The sequence below is a fragment of the Galeopterus variegatus genome, unplaced genomic scaffold (genome assembly GCF_000696425.1).
Source record: "Galeopterus variegatus unplaced genomic scaffold, G_variegatus-3.0.2 Scaffold424, whole genome shotgun sequence".
In the NCBI taxonomy this organism is placed as follows: Eukaryota; Metazoa; Chordata; class Mammalia; order Dermoptera; family Cynocephalidae; genus Galeopterus; species Galeopterus variegatus.
Window position 1 is genome coordinate 540,063 of NW_007726535.1, and position 22,225 is coordinate 562,287.

Consider the following 22,225-nt stretch of genomic DNA (forward strand, 5'->3'; position numbering starts at 1 on the left):
GCAGACGCGCCCGCGCAGCGAGCCCCGGGCTAGCCCAGCCCAACCGAGCCCGAGGCCGGGAGCTGGCGCGCGGGAGCGTGTGCTGCGCTGTGCGAAAGCGAAAGCCGCCCGCCCGAGCAACTTCGCGGCGGAAGGCACAGACGAGGAGCTGCGCGGTGCTGCTCCCGGGCATGGTGAGCGGGCCGCCCGGCCGGGTGGGCAGCGGCGCCCGGGCGGGTGCTTCCCTTGCTATAAATAACCGCTGTGCGGGGGCGGAAAGATGGTACCAGCGCTTTGCAAACGCCGTCGCTCTCAGAGCTCGGTGCTGGGCCGGGACCTTGCCCCGCAGCAGAGTGGGAGGAGGGGTGGGGTTGGGGATAGGGGTTGTGTGCGGCACGTGGAGGCGGGGCTGGCCATCGCGGAGTTGGCGGCCGGGCTCTCCCCACGCACTTGGTGGTTTGTTGTTTCTGCTTTCCCGAGGAGTGGGGGTGAGGGACAGCCCGGCAGTTCTGGGGACCTAGTGCGTGATGTCTCATTTGGCAGAAGAGGCTGGAAGCGGGCTGGCGCCAGCTGCAGACAAATTGCGGGCTTCCCCAGCCCCTGCCTGCATCGGGACTCATTACCTGTGGATGACGTGGGGAATCCCTTTCCCTTGGTAGCCCAGCCTGGACAGCCAGAACAGCCCGGGGAGGGGGGCGGGGGGCGGCGCCGCGAGGGCGCCCCTGGTGGCCTCTGTACAACCCTGCGGCCAGAAAGGCCAGAACTGATGGGTTTGTGGTAGAAGCTGCAGGAACTTCCTGCCCCCCGGGGTGTTTAATCTGCCCTGCCCCTGGGGCTCCCTCCCCCAACTTTAGCTCCTCAGGGCATCAGGAAGGTGGGGAGCTGCTGACCTGGAAACTCAGTTCTGGCCCCTCATGCTTCAGGACTCCTGAATAGGGGCTCCAGGAGTAGGAATCTGGGCCAGGGATCAGAGTGGTGCTGCGCAGCTGGTTTGGCTCTGTGAATCTCGCCCTACACCAGCACAAGTGGGGTGGGGTGCAAAGAGCCTTGTAGGCTGAGTAGTGCTATAGTCTCAGCTCCCTGCTGGTTGGCTGCCCTGGAACAAGTCCCATGTCCTACCCCACCCCCACGCCCCACAGCGAGGTATAAGTGAAATCAGGGTTGGAGAAGTTGGGCACCCTGTGAGTATCCTTGGTGCCATGAGATGAAGTCAGCCCCCGAGGTTCACAGGCACCAAGCATCTCTGCACAACCCATCCCCTCCCCTCTCCAAGTGGTCTTGTTGTTTGGGTAGCTTGTATGGGTTTGTGGTTGACAGGTGTCTCCCCAAGACTGTGGAGGATCTCAGGGCGTACAGTCCAGATTTCATCCCATTTTTGGCTCAGCTTGGGGTTGGACTATAATACTGAGGCAGTCCTGGAACCAGCAGAAAGTTTTTGTCCTTCCCTGTGGATAAAAGGCCTCAGCATCCTCCCCACTATAAAGCTTCATCACTCTTGCTCCAGCCACCGCTAGGCAGCTGTTCCTCAGTTCGCACCAGCCTGCTCCTACACCCTGTGCCCGCTGCTCCCAGGAACAGGATGCCAACAGGCTCCCCGCCCTCGCCTGTTCTGAGCACTGAGTCACCAGTGTGCCCATGCCGGGGAGCAGGGGGGATGTAGGAATCCCTCTGCCAGGGCAACAGGCTCTCCCTTGGGCACTCACAGCACTGTTTTCTTACAGGGCTGTTGGAGCTGAGCTACTCCAGGAAGGCTTGCTCACCCATCTTTCTGTGGCCATATGGGGCTGGCTTGGGGCTGGGAGGGCCCAGGAGGGCAGGGTGCTCACCCATTCTATTAAAGCAAGTACCTAGGCCCTGCTTCCAGGAGACCAGCCTGTTGCCACTTTCCCACCTTCTCAGTCCCCTCTGGGTGATCCATCCCTAGGAGAGGGAGACAAGCTTCACCGAGAAGGATGTTCAGCCCAGTATTCTTCATAAGAATCCTGAAGCCTCAGACCCAGATGCCCCACCAGTAGCCCACTTCACTCTGCAGTGAAGTGCTCTGTGGTCATTTTAAATGATGTTTTTGATGAGGTAGGAAAATTTGCATGCTCTATTTACTGAGGAAAAAATCAAGATAAAAATTGCATGCTCCCTCTGCTCAGGACACCCTGGGTGCTGGGGTAGACTCTAAGGGAGTCTGTCTTCCACCCCCACCTCAGCTGCCCATTTTTTCATCTGCTTGACAGAGGCTGCTTCTCTGATTCCTGCTCCTGTTCCATCCTGGCTTGTCTCTGACTTTTCCTGAACACTCCCAAAGTCCTTGCTCTCTTAGCCCATTCCTCCTTGTACCAGCCTCTCTTCTATCCCTGGTTTGCTGGGGAGCTGGGCCCCCCCAGCACCCTCAAAAAGGGCTCATCTGTGGCAGAAACTCCCCAGAGCCTGCTCAGGACTAGCCTAGATGTGGCACCGGGGGGACAGAGGGGTAGGAGATGCTCTCCCTTCTCTCATGGTACTTGCTCAGAGCTGCCCTGGGGCTGCACCGAGGTCAGAGGGATGTGGCTTTGACCTGGAACATTCCTTCTCTGGGCAGTCTGCAGGCAGACCTGTTGGGCCATTGTCCCTGTCTGCCTGGCCCTTCTGGCTCAAGCAGGTGGGCTTCACTTTCCCCTAGGGGCTTTGGGAGCTCCCTGAGACTTCATTTCACCTCACAGGTCATGAGTCCCCCAGGAGGCCAGGCTTTGTTCAAAGGGCTGGAGGTGCAGGAGTGAGCAAGAGAGATGCAGCCTACCTGCCTGCCTGCCCATCCACCCCACGGCTGGGCAGCTAAGAGTCCAGGAGGTGGCGGCAGGGCAGCTATTCCACCCAGGGCTCAGGCCCTTAGGACTGGTGCTAACATCAAGAGCTAGGGGTAACCCTATGGAAAGCACATGCCCAGGCTGGGCCCAGGAAGATCCCATGCACACTCAGGATTGGGCAGCCTAGGAGAACTGGAGTGGAGAGTCTACTGCATGAAGCAGACAGCCACCTGCCTGGCTGCCCACCTGCTCCCTGGTCAGGCCGCTGACACCTCATTGCCTTTTCCAACCCTCAGTACCTGTGCACAACACCTAGGTGGCCCCTTTGTGGCCTTTCTGGGTGCCCCCAGGTGTGGTTACTCCCTCTTCTGCCCTCCTGTTTAAGCCTCACCTGGAATCCTAGCTGGTCATGGCCCCAGGAATGGCAGAGTGGGGAAGGGGTGGCATCTGAGTCCTGTGGGGTTGGCAGCAGGGGATAGTTGGGCAAGGCCAGCAGAGCCTTGGGAAGACCAAGGCTGGAGGCCATTTCCTACTACAGGGGCCCAAGGGACTTGATTATGATGCTCTAAGGCACCCATGGTGCCAGTGGAAGATGCTGGCCACCTATCAGCCACCTGTTCTCCGTGCCTCCACTTCTACATCTGTAAAACAGGAATTACATTGCCGATGACTTATTCCTTTTTGACTGTTAAGCAAGGCGGCAGGGAAAGGCCTGAGGTGGGGGAGTCTGATTCCTGTGCCCTGCTCCCACTTTAGGGTCACTGAGCAGCCTTGGGCAAGTCATCTGAACTCAGTTTCCCTCTCTGGAAGATGAGGGGTGAGTTGACTGCACACTCGGATTGTCCCTGCAAGTGAGGGTGTGGAATGAATCTCTGAGTCCCCACTCAGCCCCACACCTGAGCCTGGTCCACTGTGTAACAAGTGCATGCCTCAGGCCTGAGTGCGGCTCTGACTGGGCTATGCCTCTTACCCTCCATTCTTTCCTGCTCTGGTATTTACAGGGGCGCTTGTTTTCCTGGGTGGCGTTTGCTCATTCCCTTGGAAGGGGGAAGGCTCTAGGAGGAGCCGTGGCTGAAAGGTAGAGTCCGCAAACAGGACCGATGGGACTAGGAACCTCTGGCTCAGGGAGCCCTGGAATGGCCTTGGGCTGTGCCATCAAAAATGGCCTGAGCAGTGGCCCAGCAGAGGGCAGTGAGCTTTACTATAAGAACCAGGACTGTGTTTGGATCTGTGGCCTCAGGCTGCCGAGCTTGGGTTGGCCCTGGACTAAGTGAAGAGGCTGTGTCCAGCAGCCCTGCTGGTGTGCAAGGGGCCTGGGGCCTAGTAGTGTGGGTGGGTGGTCCCTTCCTGCCCAAGCCAAGGCAGTTAGGGATTGTGGGTTGGCCAGTGGAGTCAGGAATCTGGGGGAAGAGGAGCCTATGGATCCTCCAGGAATAAACTCCCCCCTAGACCACAGCATGCTGGAGATGACATGAGCTATGGGCCTGGGCATGGCTTTGGCCTGGTGGCCAGGAGCAGTGTCCATACCTGCAGGGCCTCTGTCATCTGTTGCCTCCCTGGCGTGCTGTCTGCCAAGACCATGGTGACCTGAAGTCACAGCCCTTGGCCCTCCTTCCCAGGCACTGGCCCCCCCCCGACATCCAGCCCCCCTTGTAAGTGGACAGGGCATTTGTGGACAAGAGTGCAGGCTGGCCCGACAGCACCTCACCACCTCCACTTACCCAGCTCTCAGCTCCCCTGGGAAAGTCTCCATGAATCCCCAGGCTCGCCCCAGTGTGGGACTCAGCTTTTGAAGCTCTGTTTCCTCAACAGCAATGGGAGGATAGCCAAGTCTTAAGGCTGCAGGAAGGGTTTGGTAACTTGTATCAAGCACTCGGCTGGGAGTCTGGGGCCCCATAAATTATTCAGGTTGTTAGAGTCTGTCTCGGTGACCTCATCTGCCAGCAAGGAGCCCAGACCACTCTGAAGGGTCAGGGGGTTGTCTGAGATGCTCAGGAAGAGGCCCTTGGCACACAGGCGCAGCTTTGAGCACAATCCCAGGGTTTTTAAGTGCTCTGAGGCTGCTGGCGTGCTCTCCCAACTGCCCGCAGCTCTCCAAGCAAGCATTATTATCTCAGCCACACTGGCCACCAGGGAACCCAGTGCTGGTGACACCAGAACCCAGGAATGGGAGAGGGCAAATCCAAAGATTGTATGTGTGCCTGTGGAGCCAGGAAAGGAGAGGCTAAGGCAGGTCCAGAGCAACAGGGCCAGAGAACAGCCAGGCAGGGGTGCTGGGGGAGGACCCGGAGGGGGCCTCTTCAGGGCAGGCCCATCCCAGACCTTCCTCATGGAGTCCGTGCTGCCCCTGGCTCCCATTCCTGCTCACCTATCTGTGGTGATGCCTTTCCTTGGGATTCTGTGGGTGTCATCCTGTGGAGCTGGCCTCCCTCTGTCTATTCTCACCCAGTCCTGCTCTCAGGCTCTGCTGCCCACACCCCGCTAATCAGGCCCTGGCTTAGCTCTCCCTCAGCACATCCCAGCACTCCCTGAGCCTGCACCTCTGCCCTCTGGGGTGGGTATGGCATGTGGAGCCTGGCCACACCCCTTCCTCCCTTGTGGGGCCATGGTGAGGAAGGTGGGGTGTAGCAGGAGCTGTCCCCTTCCGAGGGCCTGTCCCTTACCTGGGAGGCCCTCCCCAGAACCCTGCTCACTCAGGGGCTTCATAGCCCTCCACAAGCATGGTGTGGTGGGGAGAGGTCTGTTTTGGTTCCTTCCCCTCTCCCCTGTGGAGGATGGGCCATGTCCAGGCCATCCTGAGGTTGCTGCATATGTCATTGGTTTGGGGGCTCCGGCTGCAAACACAGAAACCTAGCTCCACCTGGCTTAGGCAAAAAATGGAGTTGGTGGCTTGCATGTCACCCTGCTGGCTTGAGACTCTGCCTGGTGCCTCCCCCCTCTCAGGCCTGCTGTCCCTGGAGACCAGCCTCATGGCCACAGGACACCCCACCCTTGGGAGTTATGTCCATCTGCACACAGCCCACGTTAAGGAGAAGAGGGGGTGCTCCCAAGGGCTCCTATTGGGAAAGGGAGGCCTGTGGGTCCTGGGCCCACCAACTAGTTAAATCTCTATGGCTGCTGGGTTGGCCTCAGGCCTGGTCTGACCTGGGGGTGGGGAGGGGACAGGCCCATTAGAGAAGGGCAGGGGATGGCACCCAGTTGGTGGCAGACAAAGACAGGAGCCCCATGTGGGGGAATGTGAATGAATAAATGGGGAATGAATGAATGAGGGCACAGAGCCACCTAGACCCTGCCCAGGAAATATGCCATTCCCCACCACCATTATCAGGGAAAAGCCAAGCAAGATGCCACAGTGAAACAGCAGCACATGTAGAATACTGCTTTTCAAGCCTCTAAAAGCTGGCTGGGGAAGTTGGAGAGTCACAGGAGTGTGGGGGTGGCCAGGTGGCAGCAGCAGCTGTAGTTCCTTCTGGTTTTCTATGGACTCGCCGCCCGATTTGTTTGGTCATCCATCCTTTCTGAGTTTGGTTGTGTCATGTTACAAAAGGAAATGGAAGGAAGATAGGGCTGGAGTGTGTGGTGCAAAGTAGACCTGTCCTCCCGCGTGTGTTTGTTAGTGTCTGGGTGCTCCGGGAGGTGCGAAGGCGAGAGCCCTTCAGCAGGCCGTGCAGCCGCTGTGGACAGAGCCCAGGGCAGACGGCAGCTGCCTGCTGGTTTCTACTGCTGATACCTTGTCCGTTGGGAAGTGGGTGTCAAGAACTTTTGTCTAGTGTAGGTTTCTTTCTCTCCTTACATGAAATGTATTGCTGCTGCTGTTACCTGCCCCATGTCTCATGTGTGGCCTTTCTGTGGACATCAGGGTGGTCCTTTCCACCCCACCCTCTCCTGGGAGGAAGGGCGGAACTGCCTTCCTCCCTCTCCACCCCAGACCAGGAGATCTGGAGGCCCAGCAGAGCGTGCCTGGCCCAGAGAGGTTGGCAGGCAAGGGTGGGAGTCTAGCCCCAACTGCAGAGGGCTGGTGACAGAGGACAGGGAGAGGGACAGGGCATGCAGCTTGGCCAGCACAGCCCAGCTGCTTCTGGAGGAGAGTCCTACAGACATTCCGGATGTTCTGAGAGGGGCTCAGGATGAACCTGGGGCCCTGCCACTGTATCTTGGGGGTATTGCCTTGCTTCAACCAGCAGGTGACAGCTCCTGCCCCAAAGTGGTGAGGGCAGGCCGCCCCAGCCCCCCTCCAGTTCCAGGTGGAGCTAGCAGTCCCAGATTATCCCATTTCAGGTGACCACTTGGTAGACCCTCCAGGAGATTTTCTCCACATGCTCATTGGCTCATTTTGGCATATCCCACCCCACCCCATCCCCCCGCCACACACACAAAAAAATAGGTAAAGGTACCATGTCTTTAATCCCTGAACTTGGCAGCAGGAGTTTGGAATCCCTGTGCAGGGGTCCTGCCCATGCTCCTCACTCTCTGCCACGTTTGCTGTGTCCGTCTGGCCCACCCTGCAGAGGGCCAAGCGTGGTTTTATTGCTGGCAGTGCCTTCTCGGCTCCCTTTTTCATGGGAAAGAGGTGAGTTGATTCTTGCCTGGTCAGGTGAGCCCAGCATGTGCTGCTCATGACCGCAGTGGTGTCACCTTGTAGTAATTGCCTATTAGGTGAGACGCGCCATTCATCTTCCCTGCAGCCCCCACCCTCTCTAGCGTGGGGCTTGTGTGCACACTCTGATCTCTGAAAAGCATTCTGTTTGCTGTGAGCAAAATTGTTTCCCAACCGCCCTGTATAGCTCAACATGGAAATCTCCATCAGAGGCCAACAGGTAGATGAGGGAGCTAGCACTGCCCAGATGGGGGCTTCTGCAGAACCTGTGCCCTTCCAGGAGGCAGAAAACCCTTCTCAAGCTGGGCACCTCACCTGCCCTGCCAGGTTTGTGTCAGGGCCCTGGGGACCCAGAGCTGAAGTATTACTACTCCTGGCCAGGACACACTGCCAGCCACCCCTGACCATCTGAGGGGTTGACCTCGAATCGTCTTGGTGGGAGTCAGAGGAGGGCAGTAAATCAGGAGGGCTCCAGAGAGGAGGTGATATCACAGCTGGGCCTGGGATGACACAGGAGAGTTGGCTGGACAGAGGAGGTGGGAGGGCATCAACAAAGGCTCACAGGCATGAAATTCGTGGCTTGTGTCAGGCTAAAGGGTGTGAGGGGGCAGTGAGTGGCCAGAGTCAAGAGAGGAGAGATGGAAGGGCCAGTGGCTGTGACCTCAGCCCCTAGGAGGACAACCCTGGGGCTCCAGCACTGTAGTAAGAAGGGACCTTCTCTAATAAGTAACCAAAGATGAAATGGGCTTTCTCTAGAGGTGGCGAACTCCCCAGTGTGCAGCTGTGGCAGGTGTCTACCTGGCAGAGTGTGGGGAGACAGGTAAGGCCCAGGCACCCTCAGCCTGTCTGGCCCCAAATGCCTCGAAGCCTCTGGAGACATTGGTGTGGTGTCTGAGGCCTCCAGAACCCCCATATCTGTCCCTCCCCCCTCCCAACTTGCCCATGCCTTTGGGAGGAGCAGGGCTGCTTCCCCTGGCCTGGGGGGGTACTTCCCATGGGAGGGTCTGGAAAAGTCAGCACCCCTCTCCTCACACACCCACCCCCCAAACACAACTTGGAGAAGCAAATGCAGTTCTTTTATTCATCCTCCCCTGATAGCTTCCCAAGGAGGGCAGGTGGAACCCCTACCTCCGGCAGCTTGTGAGGCCCTGAGCCTGGGTTGACGGTACGCTGGGAGTGATCTCTGACCTGGCCTTTGAGTCTTCAAAGGCTCTGTGGGGGAATTCAGTGAAATTCAGTTGAGCATCTGGAACAGAGCGTGCCCCTCTGTGCCACCACCAAGGAGTGAGATCTGGGAGTAGCAGGGTCACACCCAGATCCCCAACTTAGTGTGTGGCTCTAGGCTTTTCCTCTCTCCCATCTGGTGTGGAGAGGAGCTGTGGGAGCCAGCACTGGGGGATGGAACAGGGTGTGGAGGCTTCCCTTAGTAGGCTTGTTGAAATTTTCCTTTCTGTCCTCGGAGCCATGTGTGTGTGGTGAGAGACTGTCTCTGAGCTCTGCCCCTTAAGGCTGTGTGATTCTGGGAGAGTCACTCCACGTCTCTGAGCCTCAAGCTGCTGGGCCTGGGTGGCAACAGGGACCGTGCCTTCACTGCCACTGCCCTCACACTTGGGCCTCACACAGCCCTGGGAGCAGAGGGGCAGGGTGCCAGGGCCTGGGGCCCTTACCTCCCCACACTGCCAGGACAGCTGCTCGAGAATATCATCCTTATGCCTCCCAAGCAGCGGCTTTTCATACACTGCTGCAGAAACCATGTCTGCCTCGTAGAAAGATGCAGTGTTGGTATTTGCAGCCCTGGGTATGGATGGCCTCAGCCTGCCGGTTTTGGTCTTGTTGGGCATTCTGGGGTAGAAGGTGGCTGCCAGCCTCCACACAGCCCCCAGCCTGCCCAGTGGGCCCTCTGTGTCACTGTGTAAGACAGGTGCTTATCTGTCTAGTGACCCCATATGGAGGCCACGGGGGCTTGGAGTTGAGGGTTTTAGGCCCCTCTCAGGCCTGAACAGCTCAGGGCTAGAAGTGCCCTGGCTTCCCTCCAGGGACTGCCAGAGCAGGGTGGGCCCACGCGTCTGTGCAGGCACTGTGAACAGTCAGCAAGCACCCGTGGGAACAGGCCCTAGGAGGGGTACTGCCTGGACACCCTGCCGTAGTCCCCTTGGCTGGTGGCCCAGGTCCCCAGAACCCCATATTACAGCATAATGTGGGCCAGGTCCCTTGCCGAGGAGGAGGCAATATCACTTGCAACTTTGGTCTATTCTAGGCAGGGATTTCTCCAGGGTGTTGGCTGTGGGGACCCACCTGGGAGCTTGCCAGCTTCTTCCAGGCTCCTGAAGTCCCGTCCCAGAGACGGGCTTCCTTAATATCTGTTCACTTGTCACTCATTCCCTAAGTCATCTGTGCCTTCTCCACACCTTGACTGGACCTCGAGTGGGTGTCATTTGCCATGCTGGCCACCAGGATACCAAAGGAAACCAGACCCTGTAGCTGGCAACAGGCTAGGGGGGTCCAGCGCCACAACAGGTTAAGCCCAGGATGAGGGAGATGGTAGGAGACTCCCCAGACAGAGCTGGCCTTGCCCTGGCTCATCCCTCACAGAGAAGTAGAGGGGGGGGGGTTCCTGTCAGAGTGAACTGCTCCAAGTGTGGGGGCAGTCCTGGGCACTGCGGATGATTCTCTGGCCACTGCTAGAAGGGGCACAGAGGGCAGGGCCCAGGCCAGAGTCCATCTAGCCTGAGTAGCTGCCGGAGGGTCACCACAGTTCCCCTATGACCCAGAAGTTCCACCTCTAGGAAGTGGTCCCACGGCTGGGGCAGCACCTATGCACAGGGATACGCACTGGACTTCTCACTGTGCGCTGTCTCATTTGAGCAGGCACTATCCAAGTGCCACTCGTAGGGGACAGATCCAGTAAATGTGTAACACCGCCCTACAAAAGAGGCCACGGAACAGTGAGTGTATCATTGGCTGTCATTTATGAGGGGGAAACGGGTGGCAGTGGCCACACTCCTGTCCTCCTTGGGATAGTGAGAGGGGTCTGAGAAGCCTCAGGGGACCCCAGGCAGGGGTATCAGCCCTCCTCATGCCCACCCCCTGTCCATCCCATAGGGCATCTGGCGGATCCCCGTGGACGAGATCGACCGGCCCGGCAGCTTTGCCTGGCACATGAACCGCTCCATAGTGCTGCTGCTCAAGGTGCTGGCCCAGCTCCGGGACCACAGCACCCTGCTGAAGGTGTCCTCCATGCTGCAGCGGACCCCGGACCAGGGCAAGTGAGTGCAGCCAGTCACAGGCACAGCCTGGTGTGTGGCCAGTCCCCTCTTCCCCCTGTGGCAGTTCTGACAGTGAGGAGCCGTGAGGGCATGGGTCCCAGTGTGCCCATGCAGGCCAGACTCTGCGCTGCTCCATCCCAATGTCTGCAACATAATCGACCTCACCCTGCCCGCCAGCACCCTGAGGCAAACACAGGCTCTCTGCACTGAACTTGGTTTCCACATTGAGACTCTGGACCACCTAGCCTTTCCTTTCCTCCTGCTTCCCCTCAACTTGAGGCTCTCAGAGGTGCTGTCAGGTCGTGGGGAAAACAGATGTTCAAATGATACCCCAGGTGAAGGCCAGTAACAACAGGCTGGGCAACAGGGGAGGGGGGCCTGGGCCTCAAAGATAAATAGGAATCCCTCTGCCAGAAAGGGTGGAACAGACAGAACAGAGGGACATCCGCTGCAGCTGCCATTTGTGGGGGTAGTGAGGGGGATCCCAGGAGAGATGCAGCTCAGACATGGACAGGCCTGAGGGAGAGGAGCTATAGGCCCTCCTCAGCTCTCACTGAGTCCCGCCTCTGGGTCTCAGGGCCAGGCCAGAGGGCCCCGGGCAGCAAGCCGGTGCCAGTTCAGAGACCTGCTGGTTAATGGAGGGAGGAGTCTCAGGGAGGTTTCTGGGAGAGCAGACCCCAGCAGGTGGGCCCCTGAGGAACAAACAGGAATTCTCAAGGCAGGAACAGGGCGCAAAGCCACCGTCCGGCAGTGCTATGGGGTGTTTGACATTTGCCTGTCCTTTCTGGCCACCCCTGTGTGACCGCAGGAAGTATCTGCGAGATGCTGACCGCCAGGTGCTGGCGCAGCGGGCCTTCATCCTCACTGTGAAGGTGCTGGAGGATACGCTGAGCGAGCTTGCAGAGGTACGTCACCTGCCACCCCTGTCTCCTTCAGGGCCCATGACCACACTCCCAGTTTCTTCCCAGGTGCTGGTCCTGATCCCATCATTTGTAAACCCTCGGGCAGGTCCCATATTCCCACCTGTCACATGGTGCCTGTCCTGCTCCCCCTAGGCAGGGAAGGTCAGCCGTGCCAAGGAATGCACAAGCACTTAGTGAGGCATAGATGCACTTGGTGGCTAACGAGAGTAATAGTGACTCTATGAGGCTGAGCTCTGTGAGCAGTGTAGGGCACAGTCCCAAGCCTGCACCCAGAAGTGCAGAGGAGGATGGCCTTCCCCAGGCAGGTCTCAGGCCCAGCACCCTCCTCTGATAACAGAGGTACAGCCCTGGCAGGTGTTTAGAGCCAGGGTGGTGTTGGGTGGGAGAGGCCTGGTATGGGCGAACCTGGTGCCCAGAGGTGCTTTGTTGCAGTGGAGACACCAAAGACACAGAGACTTATCTTTGGTTTCCTTGTAGGGTTCAGAACGCCCAGGGCCCAAGGCCTGTGGCCTCCCTGGAGCCAGGATGACCACTGACGTCTCACACAAGGCTAGTCCTGAGGATGGCCAGGAGGGGCTCCCCCACCCCAAGAAGCCCCCTCTGACTGATGGCTCAGGGCCAGAGCCTGAGCCAGGGGGCAAAGTGGTTCCTCTCAACCACCGGCCTGTGGCCATGGACTCAGGAGACATCGTAGACCAGGGCGGGGAGCAGAAGGAAAAGGAGAGCCCCCGGGCCGGGCCCACTGAGCCCATGGACACGGGTGAGGCCGCTGTTCGATGCCCAGACTTGGAGCGGGTGCCGCCCCTGCTCCCAGGCCGCTCCCCAAAGGATCGGGGCCCTGAGAGTCGGCCCACTGAGCTGTCCCTAGAGGAGCTGAGCATCAGTGTTCGGCAACAGCCCACCCTACTCACCCCAGCCCAGCCCACCCCTGCCCCCACTGCCACTATGACTACTGCGACAGGGACCAGGGGGGTCAGCCTTCCTGAGGAGCCACCTCCACGGCCCAGCCGCAAGAGGAAGCTCCTGGAGGATACAGAGTCAGGCAAGACGCTTCTGCTGGATGCCTACCGTGTGTGGCAGCAGGGCCAGAAGGGCATGGCCTATGACCTGGGTCGCATCGAGAGGATCATGTCTGAAACCTACATGCTCATCAAGCAGGTGAGCAGGCAGCAGGTGGCCCTGGAGGAAGCCTGTGTGTAGACTCACCCACAGCCCTCTCCTGGCCTTTCTGTTCTCAAGGAGGGTCATTCCCAGGCTCTCCAAATGTGCCAGGACCTATGCTTGGGGGTGAGGTTTAGATGCTGTTCCCACCCCATCCCTGCTGTTCACTTTTCCTACCTTTGAAGTTTTCTACAGTGAGCAGGCAAAAGAAAACAATGAGCTTTGAAAAGTCTATACTCTCGTTGGGAGTAAATGTTAAAAAAAAAATCTATACTCAACCTTAAAGGAAAGTGTAACCACATCACAGAAACTCTATCAAATCCAGCACAGGGAGACAGGACCCCTGATCCCACTGTGTGATGCGGCCTCTGGGCACATTTGAGGGCTCTTCCTTCAAGACTTCTGCAGCTGTCATCTAAAGGTGGCTGTAGTGCCCTGAGTGTGACCAGAGAGGCTACCACTCTTCTTATTTTGCCTCCCCCCCTGCTTTTTTTTTTTTAAATGTTATCAGACACATACCATTTTCTATACTAAAAATTATCCCCATAGGAAGAATCCCCAGAACTTCAGTGACTGGCTCAAATAGGACGACCATCCTGATATACAGTTTTTTCCCAAATCATGTCTAATCACAGTGCCACTTTTGAGAATACCTCACCAGCACCCAGTATTAGCTTTCATTTGTTTTTGTCGCTAATAACTTAGAAAAAGTCCCAGTGCTGCTTTCCTTGCTGGTGCGGGGGAGCCCTTCCCCTGCCGTGCCCGCTCCCCTAGACTTGCTCAGCAGTGTGTGGCCGTCTCCCTCACACCTTGCCCACTGCTCATCCAGGGCAACCCCCACGCCTCCCCAGTCTCATACCGAGACTATGCCTTGGGCTTTTGGTCTCCAGGACACATTTGGCATGGTACAGGGCCACCACCATCAGATCTGCCCACCATGCAGACCTGGGATTCCAAAAGGCCCCTCTCGGATCATGGCCCTCCTTCCTGCCTCTGGGGGCAGGTTCTTTTTTTTTTTTTTTTTGTCTTTTTCCGTGGGGGTAGGTTCTGACTCAGAAGCCTTCCCCATCCCTTAGTACTTGACCTCAGCCAAGTTTGAAGGCTTGATTAGGGCCCTGAGACCCCCTGCCAGCCTCAATCCTTGAGGACACAAATAACTCCGCCACAAAAATAAATGTGGTGTGGCCAGACAGTCCCAGAGGGCAGCTGGGCCCAGTCCTGGCACCAGCACCTGGTGCTGTTAGACCTCGGCCTGCACGCCTACCTGAGAGGTGGAGGAGTACCTGCCCCTGCTTCCCAGGCAGGGCAGGGGGTGGGTACCTGAGCTACAGGGCACTCTCCTAGGCTGGTCCGTGCTGCCTGCGTGAACAGGGCTGGAACGAGGCTGACCATGGCAGCCTGGGCCCGCTGACCTTGGGTATCTCTTTGCTCAGGTGGATGAGGAGGCTGCACTGGAGCAGGCTGTGAAGTTCTGTCAGGTCCACCTCGGGGCCACCGCCCAGAGACAGGTAAGTCTGACCCTGCCTGTGCCAGTGTCGTTATGCCGGGCCTGTCCCACGCCAAGGCCCCAGGCTGTGGGCTTAGAGGCTGGTACACTCTGGGACTGTTCCTGTGGTCAGTGTGGGCCCAGGGGAGATAGGCAGGAGGCAGCTGAGCCTCAGACCCACAGTGGGGGGGCCTTGACGGGGCCCAGGCCCAGCTCGTGTGCATGTGTGACCTGAGGGGTCCCCTATCCTCAGCTTCCGTTTCTGTAAATAGAGAGATGGTCCCGAGCCAGCCAACCTCACCTGGAAAGGTCATTGTGTTAGGAACAGAGATGGAGGAAGTGATGTTCACACCAGGCCAATTAGGAGCAAAGGGGCTGTGGCTGCCAGGCAGGGACACAGCCTATACTGGGACCCCCAAGGGGAGGGCGTGGGGAGTGGGGGAGACTCATCCTCAGAGGGGGGGGGGGAATCCTGGTGCCTCTTTGGTAGGGAGGGAGTGGGGCAGCAGTGTGGCTCTCAGGTGGAGAGGATGGGGCTGGTGCAGGGTCAGGCAAGGACAAGAGGGTCAGGGTGATGGCTGGTGGTTATGGGTAGTGGAAGCCACGCCTGGGCAGTGGTCAGTAGTATCTTCCCCTGGGAGGGCCCTAAGCTAGAGTCGAGATTGGATTTGTGTTAAGTGTGAGATTCTTCAAGGGAATAGGCAGAAAGGTCAGGAGGCTGCCACCTGGAGGGAGGTGCACCTGAGGCATCACTGTGGGCCAGAAGCCAGGAGAGTGCACAGGCAGGGCCGAGCCTCACCTGGGCCACAGGCACAGGGAGGAGACTGGGGACTGGACAGCGTAGTGTCCAGGAAGGAAAATGTTCCCAGGGGCCTGCCAGTCAGCAGGGCCAGAGCAGCGAGGATGGGAACCCACCAGATCTGGGGGCCTGGGGCCAGGGCTGTTTTTGAGGGGTAGTGATAGAGCAGGAGGAGGTGAGGGGTCTTCATGGGAGAGGCCCAGCTTGAGGGAACTTGTGAGCAGGATCTGGCTGTGTGGAAGAGTCCTGGTGACTGTGAAGGTGGGAGGGGTGGGATCACAACTCAGTGGAGGTTATGAGGGGGCAGGGGCAGGTATGGCAGGCAGTGAAGCAAGAGCCTCCTGGTAAAAGGGCATTTTTAGGTAGATGCAGCCTTCTGTCCCCAGGGATGATCTGACTGCCCCAGGCTGCGTCTTCCAGGTCCCCCAGCAGCCAGATGGGCTTCCTTTCAGTGGAATGGGGCATCGGGTAACCACCTGCCGCCTGGGCTCTAGGTCTGAGGAAGCCCCAACAGTTCAACTTTGACCAAGCAGGTTGTGGGCCAGACAGGGGACACTCTGGGGGGAGTAGGTGGGCCTAATCCCCCAGCTGAGAGCCAGAATCCTTGTCAGAAGGATGTACCCCAACCCACCAGCTGTCCCCACCACTTCATCATTGTGCAAGTAGCTGGAGTTCGCAGCACAGCTGCCATGGCTCCCCATGGCCCTCACCACAGCCTCTCTGCTCCATGGGACAGGAGTAATTGCTGGTGCCCTGACTCGGGCCCAGGCCCAGAAGGGGACCCCTCCTGCCACCTCTGCAGGACCAGGTGGGGTAGGTGGAATGTGGGCAGTGACCACTCAGGAGGGAGGCAGCCTTTTTCTGACGCTGACTTTCAAGGTGCTTAAAATGATAGACCCACACAGCAAACCCCTAAACACCTTCCCCTTCCCTGGCCTGCGGAGAAAGGTGTGCTGAGCTGGCAGGAGCAAGGGCAGGGAAGGGCCCATTTCTTAGACGAAGAGACCGAGGTCAAAGAGGACCAGCAGCCTCTTTGGAGCTGAGACACACGAATATTGGGGTCCCTTAGGGGCCGGTGGGCAAAGGTTTCTGTCAGTGACCCTCGAAAAACACAGGCTGGGTCATGTGGGTGGCCAGAGCCGGGGAAGCTGGGTCCTTACCTTTTGGGTTGCCTGCTGCTGGGTGACATCAGGCCAGGCCAGGCCCCAGCAGTCCCTTCCTGGGTTGCAGAGGAAGTATAGGGAGAGGCATCCCAGTGGGGTGGGGACGTCTTCCTAGAGGCCACATTTCTGGCCCCCGACTCCCACCCTGGGCCTGCAGTGGATGCTGCTGTGGGCCGGCTGTTCTCCTCTGGTCCTCTCTTCCCTTGGGCGCAATCTCAGGAGGCCATTTCCTGCTTCCTCTCTCTCCCCACACTTTGTACTTTTATCCCCTTCTCCTAGGAGAAGCCTCTTAAAGGTTCCCCTCAAGCCCCCTGACGGGCTCCTCTATCCTCCCTCACTGCTTCTTGTCCATCGCAGTGCGGGCAGGCAGCCGAGGCCCCTCCGAGGGCCAGGGGAGGCAGGGTGCCTGCACCCCAACCCCACAGGACCTTGTAGCCCCTGCACCCAGCTGTAAGCCACATTAGGAAGGACAGGTGGGACAGTCACAGCTGTCCTGGACCCACCTCTGACCAGCACTGGGGAGGAGGGGACTGTGGCCCTCAGAGCCCACTGCTCCTGCCCTTCAGGGAGTGTCCATTTTGCCTGCGGCATGCCTGGTTGCCATGGCAGCCCCGCGCATGCCTGGAGGGTACCCTGGACATAATTAGAGGCTCACTGCCGTCACCCGTCACCCGCAGCTGAGGCCCACTCCTGAGCGAGGACAGGGACACAGCACTCAACTTCTCCTGGTGTGTCTGCCCACACTGCCATCTGGGCTGCGACACTACCACTGGCACTGCCAGCGGCCCCCAGGGCCCCAAGAGACAGGTCTGTTCTCCTACCCTGCCCTCCCACTGGATATGCTGTCCACAGCAGAGAGCTGGGCCAGCCTGGGGCTCATCCTGGACACCTACTGCATGGGAGAGTTCCCAGGGGCCTGTCCTGCACCACGTGGAGCAGGTGATAGGGCATTTCAAGCAAAACAAATGTGGAAAGAGACTGGGTCATCGGTGGAAGCAAATTGCCCACTCATGCACCATGGTGCCCTCCTGCAGGCGTGTGACTTTCCCACACTAGCAGGGATGGAGGATCCTGCGGGCCCCAGGATGAGCCAGTGTGGATAGTACAGTGGGCCTGGTGCTGAAGGTGTGAGGGTTAGGAGCGTGGCTCCCAGCCCCCCATCTTTTCTCTGAGAGGTGGCCTCGGGGGTGCCCTGCCTTGCTGCATACTGTGTGGGTGCTGTGAGGAGGGAATAGGAGTGACCCTGTGAAAGCCCCAAAAGGGCATTGTGGCAGAGGGAACTGTGTGGACAAAGACTTGGTGGCTTCTAAGGGCCTGACTAACTGGGAAACAAAGGCCTGTGGCAAGGGAGCTGTCAAGGCCAGGCTGCAGGCAGAGGGCCTTCTTGGCCAAGCTGGGGGCAGCGTTGGACACTGTGGCTGGGGGTTGCAGCAAGTGTTAGCCTTGAGCCCAGGAGCATGGGTAGCAGACTCTTACAGCCTCACCCCAGCTCCCTGGGGACCCTCCCACTAGTGACCCTTGGGAAGTCGCCCTCCAAGACTGGCCACCCTTTCCTACAGTCCCTAGATCTGGTGCTATACCCCTATGCCTAGAGTCACAGCTAGACACACTTCTTCCATGTTGGTGCCCTGGAGTGTGAGGGGGAGGCCAGCTGGAGGTTTCCTCTGAGTCCCTGGCTGTGTCCTGGTATCAGCATTATCCTGACGGGGTACCTATGAACCTTGGTGGCAGCATTGTGGGGCTCAGAGAGTGATGCTGTAAAGACCGTGTGGACAGTCCATCCTAGGCCTAGACGGGGTGTCCTATGGGACAGTGAAGGTGGGCTGGGGTGGGGCAGGGCAGCATGGATTCAGGGCTGCCCAGCCAGCCTTCCTCACCTCTCTTTTGTCCTCACAGGCCTCCGGGGACATGCCCACCACCCCAAAGCACCCCAAGGACAGCCGAGAGAACTTCTTTCCTACAGCAGTGGTCTCCACAGCCCTTGACCCTGTGCTGGCCGACGCGCTCCAACGGTCCAGCGACATCCACGCCAAGCCTCGCCCTGCACTGGCTGCTGCCACAGCTGTCATCACCAGCCCTCCCGTACCATCGGCCTCCACCCCAGACCCGTCCAAGGACCCTGGGCCCCCCCAGCCACACAGACCTGAGGCCACCCCTTACATGGCCTCCATGGGCCTAGGTGAGTTCCATCTCCATTCACCCGGCGGCATGAGGGTGGGAGGCGTGAGGCCTCGGCACCTGCCACCAGCTGACAGCAAATCCTGCTCCCTGTGTGGATAATACGGGCAGGCAGGAGGTGGGGCATACCCAAGGTGGGTCAGTCACTGGCAGTGTCAGTGTCTTGTCCCAGTCACAAATCGTGCATCCATCACTCTCTTAACCTAACACTCGGTGCCTCCATCTCCCCATCTGTAAAAGGGGTTGGTGAGGAGGGAGGGAGGAAGCACCATCATTGATGTGTTTGCTGCTGACATGGTTTTTCCTCTCCCTACAAAGCTTTATGATTAATAGGAAGGACAGTTTGGTCAGGTAGAAGGGAAACTAGCCTAGACCACACCTTCCCATGGGCACTGGGAAGGGTCCTGATCCTGGGCATGCTGCAAGGCCACTAGTGCCAGCTTCAGATGCCTGTAGGCAGTTCCTGGGTGCCAGGCCCTGCTGGGTGCAGGCCGGCAGACCTGCCCCTGTGGGCAAGACAGGCAGAGGCCAGCCAGAATGAGGGCAAGGGCAGGTCAGAAGGAAAAGGACAAGCACACAGGTAGGAGAGGGCCTGGTTGGCTCCATCTGTGAGAGCCCTTGTTTCTTCTAAAACCCAGGATCCACTGGAATGGCAGCTGACAGGCAGGGGCAGACAGGCAGGGGCTTTCCTTGGAAGAGGGGGCATTGAGGCAGCACCTCACAGGCCACTGAGGAAGAGGGGCGTGGGCAAGGTGCCAACCCCTTCGCTGGTCCAGGCACACCTCCAGCTCTGGCAGCTGTGATTCTGCCAGGCTGGGCTTAGCCTGGGGCTGGGCAGGCTCCACCTACCACTCAGGGCACGGGGACCTTCCATGTTGGATCCCAGGACCCCAGGACAGTGGCCAGGCTCTGAAGATCCTGTAACAGGACAGGGATGTTTCATCTCCCTAGCCGATAGTGCCCCAGTAGTGACCAGCTGGTCAGTGGGTTCCCTGTGCTCCCAGGGGGCATCCGGGGATGGACTGGTCTCCCTGACCCTCCGTTTCTGGCCCTCCCCCTGCTTCTCCTGCCCTGCTCTGAGGACCCTGCCTGTGCCCTTGCCCAAATCCCTCTGCTGGCCCACTGCCGGGCGCCTGCCTGCCCACACTGAGGGTCATCCCTGAAGGCTCGTCTGTTCTCCCCATTGCAGTCCCATGGTTGAGGGTCACATTCAGGGCTGCTGCTTTCAGCCATGTAACGTTGGCTGTGTCATTTCTGGATCCGTCTGCACAATGGGGCAGCCACCCTGGCAGTTGTGCTTGGTACTGAGAGCCCCCATGGGTGCACTGCTCAAGTAGGGGCTGAGTGGGAGTCCTCCCTCTCAGCTCTTTCCCATGGCTCAAGTATCAGGTACTGGTGTTTTACCTGAGGCTGTCCCCAGTTTGCTTTGAAGATCCTGAAGGTGTAGGGACCCTCTAGCCCAATTTGTTACAGCTGTGGCCCTGTGAGACAAAGAATCACTTAGTCAGCTCCTGTGGTCATTTGTTCTGAGAGGAGCCTTAGAAGTCTATAGGACAAAGAGCAGTGGCAGAACTGTAAGTGGTAGTTCTACCGCTCTATGACCTTGGCAGTTCCTTTTCCTCTCTCTGCCTCGGTTTCCTGCATAAAGTGTATATAATAGCTTTACAGGATTTAGAACAGTGCCTGGCAACTGGAAAGCAGAGACACAGCATGAGTTTGGTAGTAGTGGTCATTTCATACTGCAGCGGCGATGGGAGCCGTGGCCGAAGAAGTCGGTCAGTGTCAGTGATTCCCGCATTCCTGCAAAGACCCAGCTCCTGTCCCTCCTTCTCGGGCTATCTGCCCTCTACCTGCCTCATGCTTCCAGTATCTTGTAGTTTCTGAGGATCAGGGATTCAGGAACACATTAGTGGGGTGGCCCTGGTTCAGGGGCTCCCTTGCAGTCACAGTCAAGCTGCTAGTTGGTCATCCGAGCACTCTCAGGACTTGTTGACAGCCTCAGATCCTTGCTGGCTGTTTATCAGAGGCCTCAGTTTCTCCCTTGTGGGCCTCTCTGTAGACAGCTGAGTGTCCTTGTGTCATGGTGGCTGGCTGTCCCCAGAGCCAGTGATCCAACAGAGAGGACGAAGGAAGCACTGCATCTTTTTTGTTTTTTTTAAAGGAGCTTTATTACACACAGTCATAAAATATGGAAGGTGCCATCTCTGGGTATTTTTCTATCAAATCTTTACTCATTTCACAGTCCTTACAAAACAAGCCAAAAGTGCTATTCTTGAACATCTACATGTGTTGGAAGCCACAGTGTCTTTTGTAACCTAATCTCAGAAGCAACTGACCCTACCGTTGGCCACACCCGCCAACACTGGTACAGTGTGGGAGGGTTTCCTCAGGGGAGTTATCTGGAGTCTGGCCCTTCATTCCCTCTCCTTCTCACCTGCTCCACCCCCACCAGGCCGAAAACTATAATTTGCATCCTTTTCTCCTCTGTTAGACCTAGGGAAGAGCGTGTGTTTCCTAGTGTACCTTCTTCAGCCTGGAGAGTTGATCCTTTTCTGTTTCCTTTCTCCAAACTAAATTAGCCTTTTGCCAGGATGGGACTCTTGAACTACACTGGGGATAGGGGCAGCCCTTGCCTGAGAGCGTGCACCAGCACAGGCCTGGCAGAGGGGCATGCTCCCCACCCAGCCCACCCTCCACTTCTACACCTGTCTGCCACATCTGCGAGCAGATGGCTTTTGGCTAGCTGTGTTGGGGGCAGTGTCCCTGTGGTTCTCAGAGCTTTCTGGGGTGGTGTCAAGGCCAGGCTGGGACAGATATATCCCCCCAGAACCCCCATCCCACAAACTCTAGAATGGTGTGAGCATCAGGAAGGAGCCGGCCCCCAGCAGGGTCCAGGTTCCCCCAGCATGACAAGCTGGCGATGTTGCAATGGCCCACATCTGCCACTTCTGGTGACGGCAGGGACCTCCTTCAGAGGCACCCAGTGACTAGAGGGTGTGCAGGCCTGGAGCCGAAACCAAGACTGCAGCATGAGGCTGGGAATAGGGGCTGAGTGAGAGCAGACTTGAGGATGGATTCTCCCAGGATGCCATCCCGAAGGTGCTAGAGAGCAGGAGGATGGCCACAGAGGGGACCTTGATGGGCATCGTCCCCAGGGCAGGGGGCCCTGCCTCCCCACCGGGTACCCCTCATACCCAGGGCAAAAGAAAGCAGCTGGCAGCATCCAGTCCCAGCTCATACTGCCCACTGTGGCCTACAGATGGACAGGGTGCTCTCTGCATCCCTGATCCCTAGCGAGGTGCTCACCCACCTGCCCAGGCCATACTGACTAGGCCATGGCCCCTTGAAGCAGATGCATCCTCCAGGGATCTCAGGGTCAGTCAGGTCACGTGTGTCTCCCCCAGAGGGGCCAGGCACTGCTTGTTCACATGTTTATCTCCTTGTGTGCCAGGTGTCTTCCCCCCACAGGCCAGGACCTGGTTTCATGGGGGCTCTCCAGCAGCTAGACAGTACCTGGCCCATGAGTGAGGGAGGGTCTGTCCCTCTGAGGCAGTCAGGCCTTTTAGGGTGGGACGAGTGGAGCTGGGCACAAGGGTGCAAAGGGCACTCCCACCAAGCAGGGTTGGGGAGGGCTGGAGGGCCAGCCTCACGTGGGTCCTGAGAAGCCAGGCCTGGGCCCTCCCAAGACACCAGGCCTTGGGGACAGCCAACCCAGACCTGGGGGTCCAGGCTGTGAGTCTGCCTTGGGGAGCAAGGAGAGTTGCCCTGATGGCACAGGGTTTCGGTCTGGCCACCTGCTTCCCACAGATAGAAAACCTGAGGCCTGGGGGAGTCAGGGGAGCTCCAGGTAGATCCCCTGCCCCTTAGGCCCACACTTAGTCTTCCTCACAGGGTGG

General features: G+C 58.4%; 1 protein-coding gene across 3 annotated transcripts in view; it reads left to right on the forward strand.

The window, feature by feature from the left end:
- The window catches only part of CABIN1 (calcineurin binding protein 1), a 178,659-nt gene that overhangs the window by 152,472 nt on the left and 3,962 nt on the right, over positions 1-22,225 (forward strand). For all 3 annotated transcript variants that reach the window (XM_008568589.1, XM_008568590.1, XM_008568591.1), the window contains 5 exons: positions 10,456-10,619; positions 11,428-11,524; positions 12,020-12,700; positions 14,137-14,211; positions 18,048-18,330. In XM_008568589.1, coding sequence (XP_008566811.1) covers positions 10,456-10,619; positions 11,428-11,524; positions 12,020-12,700; positions 14,137-14,211; positions 18,048-18,330 — 1,300 coding nt within the window. The remainder of the gene's footprint in view (positions 1-10,455; positions 10,620-11,427; positions 11,525-12,019; positions 12,701-14,136; positions 14,212-18,047; positions 18,331-22,225) is intronic.